Genomic DNA, 21,533 nt, shown 5'->3' with positions numbered 1-21,533 from the left:
CGGCGCGTTCTGGATGCACCACCATCCGATCGCGTGCGCCAAAATCCCGGGGCAATTCAGGGGAAATCTGCGCAAATCGGAAATATTCGGGTAACACGTCCGGAAAACGCGGATCGGGCCCTTAGTAAATGACCCCCTATAAGTCCATTTTTCGATGGTCTGGTTCCTTATTGACAATTGCTGCATGCTTCTTCTTGTTGGGACAATAATTTTTCATATGACCCTTATATTAGGGACTGACCGGGATCATTTATCTGCGATTAGTGTAGAAGGGCTTGAACTTTTAATAGCTGATCTTGAGAATTCGTGCTGTTGGTGCGACCTGTAATAAGTAGGTGCTGTGCTTCCTGTGATTTCTTCTGCCATGTTGCTTTGGAGCAGTTAATACTGCATGATGTGTCCGATTGCTGTGTCGTGAAATCCTGTGAAAGACGCTGTAAAAACCAGTGAATAATAATTCTTCGTTGATGCCCTGCGGGGACGTAGACTTTAATTCAAAGATCCATTTTGACTCTTTTTGTAATAATTTCGGTACTATGTCACCCCCTCTTATGTTTAGGCTTACTTTTCCCACAGCCGTCACTTGAAGGCCTCTATGGTTGCCTGCATGGTGTTGTAGGAAGTGTACTGCTACTGATGATAAAGTTTTGTCTTGCTTGAAATCTCGATGCGCTGTCCTGATTGTGGATTTGTGTTGTTGAATTTGCTTCTTTAGCTGTTGGGTTGTTTGTCCAACATACACTTTGGAACACGGGCAATGGATGGCATATACCACATTTTGAGTTTTGCAATTAGTATATTCCCTAAGTTTGTACTGCTTGTTGTTCAAGGGATTAATAAAGGGATCTTCATTGGTTATGAATTGACATATGTTACACTCTCCACAGGAGTACGTGCCCTTGATGCGGTGTCCTCCCGTTCCTGCACTGGGTCGCACCAAATGACTCGAGGTAAGTTGGTCCTTGAGGTTCTTAGCTCTCCTTGCTATTAGTGTGGGGCGATCTTTGATAAATCTCTCCAGTTTTGGCTCACTCAACAAGAAGGGGGGTCATTCATAACTTACTGCACAGTGTAAATGCAACGTTAACACATGTGCTAACAAAGCGTTAACACAACACAAATACTTTGTTAACGCACAAGTTTACACTGCATTTTGTAAATGCAAATGTTAACAGTAATGTAATTAGGCAAATCACCTCCTCAGAGGTTGTAATAGGTTTCAAAACACAATGAAAACGCAACCAAAGCGCAACATGTGAATGCGCCCTAAGATGTAAGATAAGTCGCTGGGTAATGAATGAGAAGCCCGTGGTGGTAACAGCCGTATCCAGGGATCAGACGGAGGCAACGTTGTGCAAAATTACTCACGGTTCTTTATTAGAACAACTGCAGGCAAACGGCCTCACAGCAGATTCTGGATTACTGGATGTTCCGGATTACTGGAGTGGTCATGGAGAGTGGTCCTCAAGAATAATCTAGTAGTAGATGCTGGGATGGAGCTTTGTCCAAGCCATGGAAGCTGCAGCTCTGAGTCTCCTGACCTTGGGCCTAAGTGACCATGTGCTCCCGCTGCTCAGGGGTTTTATCCTCCTCCTGGTCAGGTGGTAGAATCTCTCCAATCACACTCCAGTTTGCAATACAGCCACATAATTAGATAAAATCTTACACCCACTTAAATATTGCTTGTCCAGGCAGAATCTACAGCTGCTATTACATAATCTCCCAGTGCTATAAACTTACTGGGGGTTCATGACTCCCCCTAACAGCTCCTGACCTGTAGAGGGCGCCATTCGCAACTACCAGACTGCTTATGTTTTTGGCAGGGGTGTTGCACTCGTGACCTCCTGAGGCTTACTGCACTCTGCACATACTCTGCTCATACTCTGCACATACTCTGCTCATACTCTGCACATACTCTGCTCATACTCTGCACATACTCTGCTCATACCCTGCTCATACTCTGCACATACTCTGCTCATACTCTGCACATACTCTGCTCATACCCTGCTCATACTCTGCACATACTCTGCTCATACTCTGCACATACTCTGCACATACTCTGCTCATACTCTGCACATACTCTGCACATACTCTGCTCATACCCTGCTCATACTCTGCACATACTCTGCTCATACTCTGCACATACTCTGCTCATACTCTGCTCATACTCTGCACATACTCTGCTCATACTCTGCACATACTCTGCTCATACTCTGCACATACTCTGCTCATACTCTGCACATACTCTGCTCATACCCTGCTCATACCCTGCACATACTCTGCACATACTCTGCTCATACTCTGCACATACTCTGCTCATACTCTGCACATACTCTGCACATACTCTGCTCATACTCTGCTCATACTCTGCTCATACTCTGCACATACTCTGCACATACTCTGCTCATACTCTGCACATAATCTGCACATACTCTGCTCATACCCTGCTCATACTCTGCACATACTCTGCTCATACTCTGCACATACTCTAAACATACCCTGCACATACTCTGCTCATACTCTGCACATACTCTGCTCATACCCTGCACATACTCTGCTCATACTCTGCTCATACTCTGCACATACTCTGCTCATACTCTGCTCATACTCTGCTCATACTCTGCTCATACCCTGCTCATACCCTGCACATACGCTGCTCATACTCTGCACATACTCTGCTCATACTCTGCTCATACTCTGCACATACTCTGCTCATACTCTGCACATACTCTGCTCATACTCTGCACATACTCTGCACATACTCTGCACATACTCTGCTCATACTCTGCACATACTCTGCTCATAACCTGCTCATACTCTGCACATACTCTGCTCATACTCTGCACATACTCTGGTCATACTGTAAACATACCCTGCACATACTCTGCACATACTCTGCACATACTCTGCTCATACTCTGCACATACTCTGCTCATACCCTGCACATACTCTGCTCATACTCTGCTCATACTCTGCACATACTCTGCTCATACTCTGCTCATACCCTGCTCATACCCTGCACATACGCTGCACATACTCTGCTCATACTCTGCACATACTCTGCTCATACTCTGCACATACTCTGCACATACTCTGCTCATACTCTGCACATACTCTGCACATACTCTGCTCATACTCTGCACATACTCTGCTCATACCCTGCTCATACTCTGCACATACTCTGCTCATACTCTGCACATACTCTGCTCATACTCTGCTCATACCCTGCTCATACCCTGCACATACTCTGCACATACTCTGCTCATACTCTGCACATACTCTGCTCATACTCTGCACATACTCTGCACATACTCTGCTCATACTCTGCTCATACTCTGCTCATACTCTGCACATACTCTGCACATACTCTGCTCATACTCTGCACATAATCTGCACATACTCTGCTCATACCCTGCTCATACTCTGCACATACTCTGCTCATACTCTGCACATACTCTAAACATACCCTGCACATACTCTGCTCATACTCTGCACATACTCTGCTCATACCCTGCACATACTCTGCTCATACTCTGCACATACTCTGCTCATACTCTGCTCATACTCTGCTCATACTCTGCACATACTCTGCTCATACTCTGCACATACTCTAAACATACCCTGCACATACTCTGCTCATACTCTGCACATACTCTGCTCATACCCTGCACATACTCTGCTCATACTCTGCACATACTCTGCTCATACTCTGCTCATACTCTGCTCATACTCTGCTCATACCCTGCTCATACCCTGCACATACGCTGCACATACTCTGCTCATACTCTGCTCATACTCTGCTCATACTCTGCACATACTCTGCTCATACTCTGCACATACTCTGCTCATACTCTGCACATACTCTGCACATACTCTGCACATACTCTGCACATACTCTGCTCATACTCTGCACATACTCTGCTCATAACCTGCTCATACTCTGCACATACTCTGCTCATACTCTGCACATACTCTGGTCATACTGTAAACATACCCTGCACATACTCTGCACATACTCTGCACATACTCTGCTCATACTCTGCACATACTCTGCTCATACCCTGCACATACTCTGCTCATACTCTGCTCATACTCTGCACATACTCTGCTCATACTCTGCTCATACCCTGCTCATACCCTGCACATACGCTGCACATACTCTGCTCATACTCTGCACATACTCTGCTCATACTCTGCACATACTCTGCACATACTCTGCTCATACTCTGCACATACTCTGCACATACTCTGCTCATACTCTGCACATACTCTGCTCATACCCTGCTCATACTCTGCACATACTCTGCTCATACTCTGCACATACTCTGCTCATACTCTGCTCATACCCTGCTCATACCCTGCACATACGCTGCACATACTCTGCTCATACCCTGCACATACGCTGCACATACTCTGCTCATACTCTGCTCATACTGTGCTCATACTCTGCACATACTCTGCTCATATTCTGCACATACTCTGCACATACTCTGCTCATACTCTGCACATACTCTGCACATACTCTGCTCATACTCTGCACATACTCTGCTCATACTCTGCACATACTCTGCTCATACTCTGCTCATACTCTGCACATACTCTGCTCATACTCTGCACATACTCTGCTCATACTCTGCACATACTCTGCACATACTCTGCTCATACTCTGCACATACTCTGCTCATACCCTGCTCATACTCTGCACATACTCTGCTCATACTCTGCACATGCCCTGCACATACTCTGCTCATACTCTGCTCATATTTTGCTCATACCCTGCTCATACTCTGCACATACTCTGCACATACTCTGCACATACTCTGCTCATGCCCTGTACATGCTCTGCTCATACTCTGCTCATACTCTGCACATACCCTGCACATACTCTGCTCATACCCTGCTCATACTCTGCTCATACTCTGCACATACTCTGCTCATACCCTGCTCATACCCTGCACATACTCTGCACATACTCTGCATATACTGTGCTCATACACTGCAAATACTCTGCACATACTCTGCACATACTCTGCTCATACTCTGCACATACTCTGCTCATACCCTGCTCATACCCTGCACATACTCTGCACATACTCTGCTCATACTCTGCACATACTCTGCTCATACTCTGCACATACTCTGCACATACTCTCCTCATACTCTGCACATACTCTGCTCATACTCTGCACATACTCTGCACATACTCTGCACATACTCTGCTCATACCCTGCTCATACTCTGCACATACTCTGCCCATACTCTGCACATACTCTGGTCATACTCTAAACACACCCTGCACATACTCTGCTCATACTCTGCACATACTCTGCTCATACCCTGCACATACTCTGCTCATACCCTGCACATACTCTGCACATACTCTGCTCATACTCTGCACATACTCTGCTCATACTCTGCACATACTCTGCTCATACTCTGCACATACTCTGCACATACTCTGCTCATACTCTGCTCATACCCTGCTCATACTCTGCACATACTCTGCTCATACTCTGCACATACTCTGCTCATACTCTGCTCATACCCTGCTCATACCCTGCACATACGCTGCACATACTCTGCTCATACTCTGCTCATACTGTGCTCATACTCTGCACATACTCTGCTCATACCCTGCACATACTCTGCACATACTCTGCTCATACTCTGCACATACTCTGCACATACTCTGCTCATACTCTGCACATACTCTGCTCATACCCTGCTCATACTCTGCACATACTCTGCTCATACTCTGCACATACTCTGCTCATACTCTGCTCATACTCTGCACATACTCTGCTCATACTCTGCACATACTCTGCTCATACTCTGCACATACTCTGCACATACTCTGCTCATACTCTGCACATACTCTGCTCATACCCTGCTCATACTCTGCACATACTCTGCTCATACTCTGCACATACTCTGGTCATACTGTAAACATACCCTGCACATACTCTGCACATACTCTGCTCATACTCTGCACATACTCTGCTCATACCCTGCACATACTCTGATCATACTCTGCTCATACTCTGCACATGCCCTGCTCATACTCTGCTCATACTCTGCTCATATTTTGCTCATACCCTGCTCATACCCTGCTCATACTCTGCACATACTCTGCCCATACTCTGCACATACTCTGGTCATACTCTAAACATACCCTGCACATACTCTGCTCATACTCTGCACATACTCTGCTCATACCCTGCACATACTCTGCTCATACCCTGCACATACTCTGCACATACTCTGCTCATACTCTGCACATACTCTGCTCATACTCTGCACATACTCTGCTCATACTCTGCACATACTCTGCTCATACTCTGCTCATACTCTGCACATACTCTGCACATACTCTGCTCATACTCTGCACATACTCTGCTCATACCCTGCTCATACTCTGCACATACTCTGGTCATACTGTAAACATACCCTGCACATACTCTGCTCATACTCTGCACATACTCTGCTCATACTCTGCACATACTCTGCTCATACCCTGCACATACTCTGATCATACTCTGCTCATACTCTGCACATGCCCTGCACATACTCTGCACATGCCCTGCACATACTCTGCTCATATTCTGCTCATACCCTGCTCATACTCTGCACATACTCTGCACATACTCTGCTCATGCCCTGCACATACTCTGCTCATACTCTGCACATACTCTGCACATATCCTGCACATCCTCTGCACATACTCTGCACATACCCTGCACATACTCTGCACATACTCTGCACATACCCTGCTCCTACCCTGCTCATACTCTGCTCATGCTCTGCACATGCCCTGCACATACTCTGCTCATACCCTGCACATACCCTGCTCATACTCTGCACATACCCTGCACATACTCTGCTCATACTCTGCACATACCCTGCACATACTCTGCTCATACTCTGCACATAGCCTGCTCATACACTGCTCATACTCTGCATATACTCTGCTCATACTCTGCACATACTCTGCACATAATCTGCACATACTCTGCTCATACCCTGCTCATACTCTGCACATACTCTGCTCATACTCTGCACATACTCTACTCATGCTCTGCTCATGCTCTGCTCATACTCTGCACATACTCTGCTCATACTCTGCACATACTCTGCTCATACTCTGCTCATGCCCTGCTCATGCTCAGCTCATACTCTGCACATACTCTGCACATACTCTGCTCATACTCTGCTCATGCCCTGCACATGCTCAGCTCATACTCTGCTCATACTCTGCACATACTCTGCTCATACTCGACACATACTCTGCTCATACTCTGCACATACTCTGCACATACTCTGCTCATACTCTGCTCATGCCCTGCACATGCGCTGCACATACTCTGTTCATACCCTGCACATACCCTGCACATACCCTGCACATACTCTGCACATACTCTGCTCATACTCTGCTTATGCCCTGCACATGCGCTGCACATACTCTGCTCATACTCTGCACATACCCTGCACATACTCTGCACATACTCTGCACATACTCTGCTCATACTCTGCTCATGCCCTGCACATGCTCAGCTCATACTCTGCTCATACTCTGCTCATGCCCTGCACATGCTCAGCTCATACTCTGCTCATACTCTGCACATACTCTGCTCATACCCTGCTCATACTCTGCACATACTCTGCTCATACTCTGCACATACTCTGCTCATACTCTGCTCATACTCTGCTTATGCCCTGCACATGCGCTGCACATACTCTGCTCATACTCTGCACATACCCTGCACATACCCTGCACATACTCTGCACATACTCTGCACATACTCTGCTCATACTCTGCTCATGCCCTGCACATGCTCAGCTCATACTCTGCACATACTCTGCTCATGCCCTGCACATGCTCAGCTCATACTCTGCTCATACTCTGCTCATGCCCTGCACATGCTCAGCTCATACTCTGCTCATACTCTGCACATACTCTGCACATACTCTGCTCATACCCTGCTCATACTCTGCACATACTCTGCTCATACTCTGCACATACTCTGCTCATACTCTGCTCATACTCTGCACATACTCTGCTCATACTCTGCACATACTCTGCTCATACTCTGCACATACTTTGCTCATACTCTGCACATACTCTGCTCATACTCTGCTCATACCCTGCTCATACCCTGCACATACTCTGCACATACCCTGCACATACCCTGCTCATACTCTGCTCATAATCTGCACATACTCTGCTCATACTCTGCACATACCCTGCACATACCCTGCACATACTCTGCAAATATTCTGCTCATACTCTGCACATACTCTGCATATACTCTGCACATACTCTGCACATACTCTACTCATACTCTACTCATGCCCTGCACATGCTCTGCTCATTCTCTGCACATACTCTGCACATACTCTGCTCATACTCTGCTCATGCCCTCCACATGCTCAGCTCATACTCTGCACATACTCTGCACATACTCTGCTCATACTCTGCTCATGCCCTGCACATGCTCAGCTCATACTCTGCACATACTCTGCTCATACTCTGCACATACTCTGCACATACTCTGCTCATACTCTGCACATGCCCTGCACATGCGCTGCACATACTCTGCTCATACTCTGCACATACCCTGCACATACCCTGCACATACTCTGCACATACTCTGCACATACTCTGCTCATACTCTGCTCATGCCCTGCACATGCTCAGCTCATACTCTGCACATACTCTGCTCATGCCCTGCACATGCTCAGCTCATACTCTGCTCATACTCTGCTCATGCCCTGCACATGCTCAGCTCATACTCTGCTCATACTCTGCACATACTCTGCACATACTCTGCTCATACCCTGCTCATACTCTGCACATACTCTGCTCATACTCTGCACATACTCTGCTCATACTCTGCTCATACTCTGCACATACTCTGCTCATACTCTGCACATACTCTGCTCATACTCTGCACATACTCAGCTCATACTCTGCACATACTCTGCTCATACTCTGCACATACTCTGCACATACTCTGCTCATACTCTGCACATGCCCTGCACATGCGCTGCACATACTCTGCTCATACCCTGCACATACTCTGCACATACTCTGCACATACTCTGCACATACTCTGCTCATACTCTGCTCATGCCCTGCACATGCGCTGCACATACTCTGCTCATACCCTGCACATACTCTGCACATACTCTGCACATACTCTGCTCATACTCGACACATACTCTGCTCATACTCTGCACATACTCTGCTCATACTCTGCTCATGCCCAGCACATGCGCTGCACATACTCTGCTCATACCCTGCACATACCCTGCTCATACTCTGCTCATGCCCTGCACATGCCCTGCACATACTCTGCACATACTCTGCACATACTCTGCTCATACTCGACACATACTCTGCTCATACTCTGCACATACTCTGCTCATACCCTGCACATACTCTGCACATACTCTGCACATACTCTGCACATACTCTGCTCATACTCTGCTCATGCCCTGCACATGCTCAGCTCATACTCTGCACATACTCTGCACATACTCTGCTCATGCCCTGCACATGCTCAGCTCATACTCTGCTCATACTCTGCACATACTCTGCTCATACCCTGCACATGCTCAGCTCATACTCTGCTCATACTCTGCAAATACTCTGCTCATACTCGACACATACTCTGCTCATACTCTGCACATACTCTGCTCATACTCTGCTCATGCCCTGCACATGCGCTGCACATACTCTGCTCATACCCTGCACATACCCTGCTCATACTCTGCTCATGCCCTGCACATGCCCTGCACATACTCTGCACATACCCTGCTCATTTCCTGCTCATACTCTGCACATACTCTGCACATACCCTGCTCATTTCCTGCTCATACTCTGCACATGCCCTGCACATACCCTGCTCATACTCTGCTCATACTCTGCTCATACTCTGCACATACCCTGCTCATACTCTGCACATACTCTGCACATACCCTGCTCATACCCTGCTCATACCATGCTCATACTCTGCTCATACTCTGCTCATACTCTGCACATACTCTTGCTGTAAACGAGTTGCCTCTTCTGCTGATCACAAATACATTATATATACTGATCTATTTAATCCTCTTATCACTTCTTCCACAAAATTCTAGGATTTCTTTACAGTGATTTTCACTTTACTTGTTTGTTAATTAAATAAAACCTCTGAAGACGAGAACAAGACATAAGATCATGTGAAATAAGACCAAAACAATTCTACATGTCTGAATTCAGGGTGAAGGGGGATGAAGACACTGCCATCTAGTGGAGGGTGGGAGAACAGCAGGAATGCGCACAGGACCCTTCCCTTTATTGTGGGCATCTGCAGGAGCCTCCTCCTTAGAACAAGATCATTTTAGCTCCTGGTTGGGTCAGGCAACAAATATGAGAAGAGTTTGTGGTGTGAACAGGACCTTAGCCCGTGATTCCTTCTTCCATTATATGTAAGTTATTATTCTCAAGGCTCATCAGATGCTTATGTCCTATTTTTACTCCCTTGGTGGCGGCGCTTTCTTAGGTTGTTTTCTCTCCATATCTTCACAGTGAAGCCACCAAAGACATGGAAGACTTTTCTCATGACCCTTAGATGAAAGTAACATTACTGGAGTGGATGAGATACCCATGGCGGTCCCTGTCTAATAAGCCACCTAGTTCCACCTTTATACATTCTCTTTATCTGATGAGGCTCTAGATATAACCAAATATCACACCAGACATAGACCGAGCACCTGCACCTACCATTCTGGACCGTTCTGCTTTCATATTGGACACCATGTGCTGGAGGCGGTTGTCAGGGATGGGCTGGGCACTGGCACAGTCTTTCCTGCATTGTTGACACCCATGACCATCAGGTTGTGATTGATCCCATTATTCTGAGATCCAGGATTTACAATAGCGGTGCCCACAGGTAACAGAAACCGGATGACCAACCCCATGGAGACAGGTGGAGCAGTGATATCTCCTTCTAGCCCATAGAATGTGTCGGAAAGGAGTGGACTTACACTTTGGATGTTTCATGTCTCTGACAGTACATAATCTGTACTGTACTGGAGAGCAATGTACTGGCTCCGCTACATCTACCCGAGTCCTGGACTGATGCAGAATATAGATGTAGAGAAGAGAGTTCACTATAGAGATGGAGGATAATGTGTGGCTGCTAGAGATGAGCGAACATGCTCGTCCGAGCTTGATGCTCGTTCGAGTATTAAGGTACTCGAGACGGCTCGTTGCTCGGACGAGTATTTCCCCTGCTCGAGATCGAGCATTTAATTAAAAAAACACAGTGAAGAACAATGAAGAATAGAATAAAAACAGTGAACACAGTGAACACAGGATCATTTAAGTGAAAAACACAGTGAAGAACTCAGTGAAGAATAGATTACAGATGTTCGGCACATCTGCTTACTTGTCGGGAGATACGCGCGGAACGGTGCGAACAAAATAGTATGTGAAGAACAATATATATATGTGTGAAGAACACGGTGAGCAGCACAGAGACATGGGGCAGCGGCAGCACGGAGACATCGAGGGGCACGGGGAGACATCGAGGGGCACGGAGACATCGAGGGGCACGGAGACATCGAGGGGCACGGAGACATCGGGGAGACTTCAGTGGAAGAAGAGCAGCGGATCCCGGGACAGCGTATCTCCCGACAAGTAAGCAGATGTGCAGAACATCTGTAATCTATTCTTCACTGTGTTTTTCACTTAAATGATCCTGTGTTCACTGTTTTTATTCTATTCTTCACTGTTCTTCACATCTGTTAACTTGTCGGGAGATAATATACACGCGGAACAGTGAAGAATAGATTGCAGATGTTTGCATACATCTGCTAACTTATCAGAAGACATTCTTTTTCAATTAATTAACACATTTTATTCCCGAACCATGGTCCCTTTGAAAAATGCTCGAGTCTCCCATTGACTTCAATGGGGCTCGTTATTCGAGACGAGCACTCGAGCATCTGGAAAAGTTCGTCTCGAATAACGAGCACTCGAGCATTTTAGTGTTCGCTCATCTCTAGTGGCTGCTGACCGGACATATGACCTGCACCTGATGGATGAGGTCGATGCTACAACTACAGTGACTGGTAACTCACAGCTGCTGCTCCCCATGTTAGAGCAGAGGTCATCCCGGTGTCTGGAGCCTCACATAAGACCAGAGAGACACATCAGGACTAGAACCTGATACACAGAGATGACCCCGGATTGAGCTCAGAACTGGACAATATACGGAGAGCAAAACAGGAAGAGCCACATTTCCGTCTCCACGCCCCATTATCTCCATGCAGCACATTTCTCTTATCTCCATAAACCAGGTCCACCTGAAACCCTGAGCCAAAGCCTCCACTGCCAAAGGATTGTCCTCCTGATAGTGAGTGCAGGATTTCTATGTCACCGTTTGATCCTGGAGGAACTCTAGCAGGTCCCACCTCAGAACCATCTCATGGAGAATCTCCGGACTCAACTGAAAACAAGACCAATGTTTTTCACTCCAGTCTTGATGCCCCCTTGCCCTGGAGCAGCATGTGACTAATTAAGGGGAGGCCTTGCAAGGGTGCACTCGCCATGAGGCATTATGAGCCTCTTGCCTTACGGAGCACCATCTGCAGTAAGATGGGGAGAGCATCAGGAAGCAGTCACCTGCTACAAAGCAGAACGTGACACTGAAGAATAGTCATAGGAACATCAGATGTCGTCTTGGGTGTGAGGTGTCGCATGTGCAACAATCAGAACTAACCTGATATATGATACATAATGGGGGACATTTACATAAAGTGTCGGTGTCTGCATTGGCTTTGTTACCGACCTGCTCTGGGAAAGAAGACACACATGTAATATTGTGGAGCTGTGCAGAGACATTTCTGGCGCCGAGACCATTTTCTGTCCCTGAGACCATTTTCTGTCCCTGGGACCAAAATCTGTCCCGAGCACCAGAAATGTGTCCAACAGTCCCTGCTAGACCAGTTTTCTTTTGGTCTACTTTCCGCCAGTTTACAGCGCCCAAAAAGGGCTGCGACACATATTGTGTCTGAGTTTCCACTTTTTCGGAGAAGAGTCGGAGCAGACGGAAAAAGTCATTTTTTCTGTCCCCGACAGCTAATAAATAGGTCTCAGAGCAGAAGATGCCCCAATGTATGTGGTTGGAGGGGTCCCCTATCTTTAGCTCCTCTTGGGTCAGCTACCCATGAGCAGATGGCCAAATTTTTTTGGAAATTTTTGGGAGCTTCCACACCAGTTTTCTGGTGTGAAAGGTTGGTCATAATTTGTTGTGTGTTAACGGCCAAACCATTTTTCTTCTCTAAGTGAGGAAGTGGTGAGGCCACGGGAAACCAGGGTCATCTTTAAATACTCCAAAAAGGGTCCGATATGTGCCCCCCCCCCCAGTGACCTTCAGGCTCCCCGTCCTATCAGGGAGGGAGGAATCTGTAGTCAACAGGGTTTAACGAGGGTTCGGGCCAAGGAGACTTCCTTTACAGCATCTGATATTACAAAAATCTGGGCTGAGCCTACAGAAGAGGAGGAATGGTCCATGTCCACGGAGTCTATAATCAATGCCAAGAATTTTCTGCAGGAGATCGGGTTGTAGTTTATAGTTTTTTTGTTACTGTGTTGGGAAATTGTAAAAGTCTATTGTAATCACCAGGTGCTGCCACGTATATTCACCAGTTGGGTCTGGGACCACCGATGCCACTCATTTTTGTGACTATGAATTGTTTACTTTTAATGAATCCTGATGAAGGGTGAGAGTAAGGGCAGTAAGGACATGTGCTCCAGCCCTGTGGTCCTCTCCGCTTCAACAACCTGAAAAGTTAAAACCATTAAATGTCTACAAATCAGCAGGACAACATCTGCCCTCATGTCTATGAAGAAGCGGATGCATTGATAATTTAGACCTTTTAGTAACTTTTATTTTTTATGTAATATTTTATTTCATGTACAGAAAATAGATGTCGTAAACTTTTCTTAGAGACATTTTAAAAGTTACACAGTGCAAGACCTAATAAAGCTGGACCAGAGAAGATGCTGGGGGTCCTACTCCTGGGAACCCCCAGTCCCTGAGAACAACGTTTAAGTAAATGGAAGTCGTGAAAATATCTGAGCAGGTTCTCGGACGCTCCTGGACCCCAATCCATCGCTTCTCTAGTCAATTTATAAAAGTAGCCTCAGTAATATTCGTCCTTTCCCTTCTCACGTCCATAGGTGCATCCACCAGCACATTACAGCCAGAAGAATGAGAAGATATTGAGCTCCTTCAAAAAGAACATGAATGGTCCACAAGTCTCCAGAAAATATTCTTAGGAAGACTTCTCCATTGGGCGCTCGTCTTTGGTGGACGCTCTTGGAAGGTGTCTATAGCCACGCTGGTCGTCGTTCACTCCGACTTATCCACCAGTTGTTGGGTATCTTGTGATGTTGACTCGATGTCGTTGCCTCTACCATCTGTCCTCTCATCCCTTTTCTTCTCCGTGTGTCCAATAACGCCCCCTACACCTGCTCCCACCCCAGTTCCGATGGCCCCCAGCGCTACAGAACCTCCGACAGCACCGGTGACCATGGCAGCGGTGGTGCTCCCTAACAAGGCCACGGCCTCTGCAGCCAGGACAGTCCCCGCCACAGCTGCTCCCACAATGCCTCCAGCCAGACTGAGGACCCCACCACCCACAGCACATCCTACCCCCACCGCACACTTTGTGAAACGCTTGGAGTATTCAGTACAGAACTTCTCCACTTCTTGGTCAAGTCGAGTCTTCATCTCATCTATGAACTTCTGCTGCTCTTCTGAATTGCTGTCTCTTAGACTCTGCTCGTACTCAAGTAGAAGTCGATCGGCCTCCTTACTGACTCGGATCCTCATCTTGGAGGTGGTAACGCTCAAGATCTTGAATGGAGAAGATGTGATTGGAGCCTGAGGAGAACGTAATGAGGTCCGATTAGTGGTCACTGGCAAGGACTAGGGTGGTACTTACAGCAGAAGGATGGAGATGACCATGGTGGGAAGAAGCCAATGTCATCCAAACAACACAAGAACATGTTACTGTGCGTGTAATAGTACACGGAAAGGAGCTGTGACAACAATGACTCAACAGGACACCATCCTGAGTCCAACAGAACCAACTCTAATCTGTGGGCTGAGCTGTATTATCAAATACAAATAGAATTGCACTATTTCTGGAAAAAGAGGAAGAACAATCAGACATGTTTCTCTTATCCTGGACAGCCCCTCGAAGCAGCTGGAAGCACCAGGCTCAATGAAAACACAGGACTGACTGGTAGATATTCATCTCTTACCTCTTTATTTACAAAATCCTGGAATCGCTTTACAGTTTTTTTCATGTTTTCATAGTTTTTAATGAAATAAAACATCTGGAAGAAGAAAACAAGATGTTAGAGGTGAAGTGAGATGACACATCTGATCGGAATCCTGGAAGTGTGACTATAGGGCAGGGAGAGAGGCCGACGTCTGGTGGACAGTGTGAGAACTGCAGAAAGGTGGAACCAATGATTAATACAAGGACCAGAGAGCACACGGCACATGGAGATCAAGCTCTTTCTAGGTTACACGCTGCCTCTAGTGGCCATATTGCACCATTACAGTCTTACCTCTATCGGGGATGCAAAGGTTAAGTGTTCATTCTGCAATGTGCTGACAAACTCCTGAAAAAAATGGAAAAAACACTAAATAAACCAAAGCCCTAAAACCCATCCTTGACCTACACGAGTTAGGACCCGCTATGATATCTACCACAATCGAGACACTCTCCACCTTGTCCTTATTACCGAAAATTAGGAAAGACGCCACCGAAACGAAATGCCCGATGTGGTAGGACCCAGTGTAGAGCAGTGACTTGTAGTCCTGCTTTTCTGTAGGTCACAGTCACATTGTCCTGGAGGTTTCTGCACTCTTCGTTGGCCTCTTTCTTTAGGTTTCAGCTTCGCATCTCTATGGGGTTGGGGTCTGCACTGGGACAGTCAGTACAAGGGGTCTGTACCGATTTCCACCAGATGTGGCCAAAGATCTCCTTAGAATTTTCCCATATTGGTCCCTCTAAGATCATTGCTGATGTCTCTCCTCCTGGCAATGTGGTAACGCCTGATGCTCCAGACCAGAGGTGGCCAGAACATCTGCTGTTATAGAGATGGTCACACTGGCTGATGAATTAGCGTCACCTTGCTGCTACTAACTCTGATTTCTGTTGGAGGCATTAAGGGGGCACAGAACTTTACGCTAAACAGTTCCCATAATAGAAGTGATCCACCCCCTGCATACATATACACCAGCACAATATCAATATTCAAAGGACAACCTTCAGCATCTGACCCAAATGTCCACAGGTGATCTTCTCTCCATGGACGTCTGTTTTGCGGTGGGTCCAAAGTCCTCCCGCCAGGTCTGAGATGTATGTTGTCAGGAGACTCCGGAAGTCATCATCCATATCTGTCAGACACATGACATTAAGGTTACTGGACTAGAACCTGAACTTCTCATGGTCCAGAATATAATTAGTGGTTCTGGCCAATGACAATCCCTCTACAAGGACGCGTTACCTGATAACCTGCCCTGACTTGACCTCAGGAAAGTTTTTCCCGGATGAGGCAGCAGAAAGCCGCTCACAGACGGACAACGTAGAGTCTCCAGGACACGGTGGTTTTTTGAGCTCTTTCGCAGCTTCTACAAAAGCCAAAATATAAAAGTTATTGTTCCATTGGGTCCAGACTGAACCGGATTCTCACATCACCTGGAACCACCCAAAAACCAGAAGCCAAACTTCTAACGTCTCAGGCTGCTCAATGCTGCCATCATCCCTGATGTCAAGGTGTCCACTATGGCAGCAAACAGAACTGGTTGGACGTGTCTACGGTCATGACAACATTAGCTATGTCCCACCTCCGGCCATCATACCTCAGCCTCGTGCTCGATGTAGGACTTTGCAGCTTCTCGACCACAGTTGTCAGGGTCCTGCCAGTCACGAACCAGAATATTCAAGTGCTGGAATGATAACACATCAAAGCTTAAGCCTCTTGTGGAGGTCTGGTACATAGGGTGATGATTGTAGTCAATGGGTAAGTAGACTGGAGGGTTCATAGGCTGGTGATCACCATCGACCATCAATGTTATGTGAGTGACCACTTCAGTTCTTCAACAACGGCCAATGCACCTCAAGATTGACCATCTTGTACATTGCTTGTTACCATGGGGTTTGAGGGACAACCATAGCTGAGGTCCGTCATCTCTACAAGCTCTGAAGCAAACATAGGAGATGCCCTGGGGTCGGAGAATATAGTCACACTAATGTGGCAAAAATTGTGCTTACAATTTTGGAAAACTGCCTCATTGCTGGTGGTTAAGAGCTTTATATCAGTCAAGAAAGACCCCGATCCTTGTTTTAGTAACCACATCCCACAAGACTTAGTCCTGTGCAGGGATTGGTGGGAATTACCTGTAAATATTGTAGAGAAAACGACTCCCCTGTCAGCTCCGAGACGTGGAGATACATCTGAAAAGAGACCAAACACACGTTATCAGGGACCGGCACCAAGAGTGGTAACAAGACAGGTCGTGGCTAAGACTTCCGGACCCTTCTTACCTCCAGATAATCCAGCTCGGTCGTTTTCAAGTTTGCATTTACATTGAAGATCTGTGGAATCCAAAAAAAACAGAACATTGACCATCGATGTGATATTAGCCTGGAGTTGACCAATTTGACACCCACAAAGCTGAGACGCTTGAGAGTAGATGCGCCATGGTAAGTTTTTTCAGCCCATTCTTGACTTTATAGGATTTCTTTCCATACCGACAAGACCCCCCCCCCTCCTCCGGATCTCCAAGACAGACGGAAGAACCCATTGAAGGACCATTCATGAGCAGTTCTCCATCCAAGTGGTAAGCTTACCAGGTAGGAGCTGAGGAGCATGGACAGAGCCGAGAGCTTGATGCTGGTCTCCCGATCACTTTCAATGTCCAGAGACCCCTCTGTGTCCAGGACAAACACGGCCATCTATGGGAGGATAAAGTTGAGAACTTGTGTGTGAGGGGCGAGGGGAAGGTTTACAACTTTAGGTCAAAAAGAACATGTAGAAGCCTGAGATGTATTTTTGAGCTTCTTACCTTTTCTCCGTTCCTCTCCAGGATAAAGGGTCGGTTCCACATCCATATTCCCTTGGTGACGCTGTCTGTACCAGACTGCCACTCAAACCCCTCCAGGGGCTCATCGTCTCCCCCGAGGCTGACCGGCTGCCCCTTCTCCTACACACAGAGACATCTATTCAGTTAGGTCGTTATGAATGAGCAGGGAAGGGGACGGTGCCGAGAAGATGGGAAAGGGTCTTGAAGAGTTACACCAACCATTCATGCACGCTTGCTCTAGGTATGTTAGGTCCCTGTCCTAAAAGAGGTGTGGTTCTCCTAATACCATCCTGGAAAACTTTGCATATTTTCCCAGAGTCCTCTAGTGGAGCGTCCATGGCTATAAATCTCCACACGCCTACACAGTGGCCTTAAGGAGAACTCTTACTTCCTGACCCTAGTCACAAGCCTCTCACCCAGCCAAGCCAGTCCCCTGCGCTGTACTGATGAGACCCAATCAGGTCCATACATACACTCGTCAGCCTTTGAAGTTCCTATCAGAGGTCTGTGACTGTGGTCGGGGGTCATGGGCGCGCCATCGTGCCCCCGTGACCTTATGGTCTGTAGATGTCTCACCAGGCCGTGCAGAGCTCGCAGGATATAATTCAGCAGACTGGATTTCCCTCTTCTCTTCTCTCCGATGACACAGATGAGGCACAGGGGACAATCCGAGATCTCAGAGTCCAGGAAGCACAGGTCCACGGTGGCCTCATCCAGCCACATCTTACTCTGACCATCGGCGTGGACCAGCTGGACAGCACGTGCAGGGGTCTAAGAGGACACAATTTTTGTCTTTTAATTATTCATTTTAACCCCAAAATATTTCTATGCAATTCTCTTCGTGCTACATGGAAAGTCCATGATGATATCTCATTTCTTCTGATGACGATGCTCCCACCCCGGCAGCTGAGAAGATCCACGAGCATCTCCTTCCACAACCTTTCCAGAGCATGTTACTTTCCCGTTGACTGGCAGATATTATCACATTGTGTAACATTACTGGGGTGGATTAGGAGCCCATGGCGGTCCCTAATCTTGGCTAATGACCTACAATCTAGTTGTCACTCAGGTTGTGCACCACCACCTACCTGTCTGGAGCGTTCTTCTCTGACGGCCAGCTGCACCGTGGACACCAGATGCTGGAGGCGATAGGCGGGAATGAGCTGCTCTCTGGGACACACTTTCCTGCATTCTGGACAGCGATGGCCCAGGAGCTGCAATGGAGCCCAGTACGAGGTGATGCAGGGTCTGCAGAAGGTGTGACCACAGGTGATAGACACCGGGTCCCTGAGCTCCTGGAGACAGATGGAGCAGGTGATGTCCTCTTGTAATTTGTAGAAATGTGCCGACCCTTCATGTGTCATGGCCGCCCTGAGACAGAAAGCAGAAGGTGACAAGCGACAGATCCGACACCCATAAAGATGTAACGAATATCACTCAGCTCTGCCGCAGCTTCACCTGGGATACAGGAGGCGACTACTACACCTGCCAAGCACCAGCTCTGCTACATCTGACACTGAGCGGAGATCAGAGGACAAGGTGCAACATACAGGGACCGAGGAGGAGGAGGACAGCGCGAGGGTCACATGACCGATCCCTACCGTATAACACATAACATGTAAGGATATCACTCAGCTCTGCCACAGCTTCCCCTGGGATACTGGAGGAGGTCAGCGCGAGGGTCACATGCCCGATCCCTACCGTATAACACATAACATGTAAGGATATCAGTTATAGGAGAACTTACGGCTTAGAGCTGCCGCTCCCCATGTGAGGGCGGAGGTCACCCGATAACCGGGGAGCGCGAGGGCGAGAGGAGGAAGACTACGAGACAAAAGAGAGAAACGAAACTGAGAAGAAGAGAAGAAGGATGGACTTAACCCCTGAGCAACCGCGCACTGCAAAGTGCAGCCCATTATATCCGCACACCTCCCCCCGTATACACGTGCGCTGTACATTCCCCCCGTATATATCCGCCCGCCGTACACTCCCCCCGTATATATCCGCCCGCCGTACACTCCCCCCGTATATATCCGCCCGCCGTACACTCCCCCCGTATACACGCGCGCTGTACACTCCCCCCGTATATATCCGCCCGCCGTACACTCCCCCCGTATACACGCACGCCGTACACTCCCCCGTATATATCCCCACGCCGTACACTCCCCCCGTATATATATCCGCCCGCCGTACACTCTCCCCGTATATATACATCCGCCCGCCGTACACTCCCCCCCCGTATATCCGCCCGCCGTACACTCCCCCCGTATATATATCAGCCCGCCGTACACTCTCCCCGTATATATATCCGCCCGCGGTACACTCCCCCCCCGTATATCCGCCCGCCGTACACTCCCCCATATATATCCGCCCGCCGTACACTCCTCCCGTATATATATCCGCCCGCCGTACACTCCCCCGTATATATATCCGCCCGCCGTACACTCCCCCTATATATATCCGCCCGCCGTACACTCTCCCCGTATATATATATCCGCCCGCCGTACACTCTCCCCGTATATATATATCCGCACGCCGTACACTCCCCCCCCATATATATCCGCCCGCCGTACACTCCCCCCGTATATATATCCGCCCGCCGTACACTCTCCCCGTATATATATCCGCCCGCCGTACACTCCCCCCCTATATATATCCGCCCGCCGTACACTCCCCCCGTATACACGCAAGCTGTACACTCCCCCCGTATATATATCCGCCCGCCGTACACTCCCCCCGTATACACGCAAGCTGTACACTCCCCCCCTATATACACACGTTGTACACTCTCGTGTATATTCCCGGTATATCCCCTGTATACTCCCTGTATACTCCCGATATACTCCCGTGTATATTCCCTGTCTATCCCCTGTGTATTCCCTGAATACTCCCTGTATACTCTCGGTATATCCCCTGTATACTCCCGATATATTCCCCTGTATACTCCCTGTATACTCCCGATATACTCCCGGTTATATTCCCTGTCTATCCCCTGTGTATTCCCTGAATACTCCCTGTATACTCTCGGTATATCCCCTGTATACTCCCGATATATTCCCCTGTATACTCCCTGTATACTCCCGATATACTCCCGGTTATATTCCCTGTCTATCCCCTGTGTATTCCCTGAATACTCCCTGTATACTCTCGGTATATCCCCTGTATACTCCCGATATATTCCCCTGTATACTCCCTGTATACTCCCGATATACTCCCGGTTATATTCCCTGTCTATCTGGCCACTCACCGGTTTTCCGATCTCCTCTGTTTACAGGAAGTTGGGATTGGAAAGTGAAATCCCCCGGGTGACGCCTCCGCCTCTGATGATTGGTTAATTCCGACACATGGGGAGGAGCAGTTGCTGAGGGCGCTTTTAAC

The 21,533-nt window shown here is 47.8% G+C and overlaps 1 protein-coding gene across 1 annotated transcript; it reads right to left on the bottom strand.

Annotated features, from left to right (window-relative positions):
• Window positions 1-13,913: 13,913 nt before the first annotated feature.
• Window positions 13,914-21,532, bottom strand: LOC140076278 (RING finger protein 112-like). Its single transcript, XM_072122830.1, has 14 exons — window positions 21,403-21,532; window positions 19,903-19,979; window positions 19,244-19,526; window positions 18,732-18,926; window positions 18,138-18,275; window positions 17,923-18,027; window positions 17,617-17,667; window positions 17,470-17,526; window positions 16,932-17,018; window positions 16,577-16,700; window positions 16,336-16,466; window positions 15,632-15,685; window positions 15,320-15,394; window positions 13,914-14,936 (listed from the first exon to the last, which is right to left on the bottom strand). The coding sequence occupies exons 2-14, from the start codon at window positions 19,923-19,925 to the stop codon at window positions 14,403-14,405; spliced, it is 1,857 nt and encodes a 618-aa protein (XP_071978931.1). The 5' UTR covers window positions 19,926-19,979; window positions 21,403-21,532; the 3' UTR covers window positions 13,914-14,402.
• Window position 21,533: the final 1 nt, after the last annotated feature.

Source organism: Engystomops pustulosus, chromosome 8, assembly GCF_040894005.1.
Source record: "Engystomops pustulosus chromosome 8, aEngPut4.maternal, whole genome shotgun sequence".
In the NCBI taxonomy this organism is placed as follows: domain Eukaryota; kingdom Metazoa; phylum Chordata; class Amphibia; order Anura; family Leptodactylidae; genus Engystomops; species Engystomops pustulosus.
This window is presented reverse-complemented; position numbering and strand designations above follow the sequence as displayed.

Excerpts from the sequence above, each read along its gene's own strand:
- LOC140076278 (XM_072122830.1), bottom strand. The coding sequence starts at position 19,925 with ATGGGGAGCGGCAGCTCTAAGCC. Across the intron at positions 18,028-18,137 it reads TGGAGAGGAACGGAGAAAAG|ATGGCCGTGTTTGTCCTGGA; the intron begins GTAAGAAGCTCA and ends ATCCTCCCATAG. Across the intron at positions 15,686-16,335 it reads ATTTGGGTCAGATGCTGAAG|GAGTTTGTCAGCACATTGCA; the intron begins GTTGTCCTTTGA and ends CATTTTTTTCAG.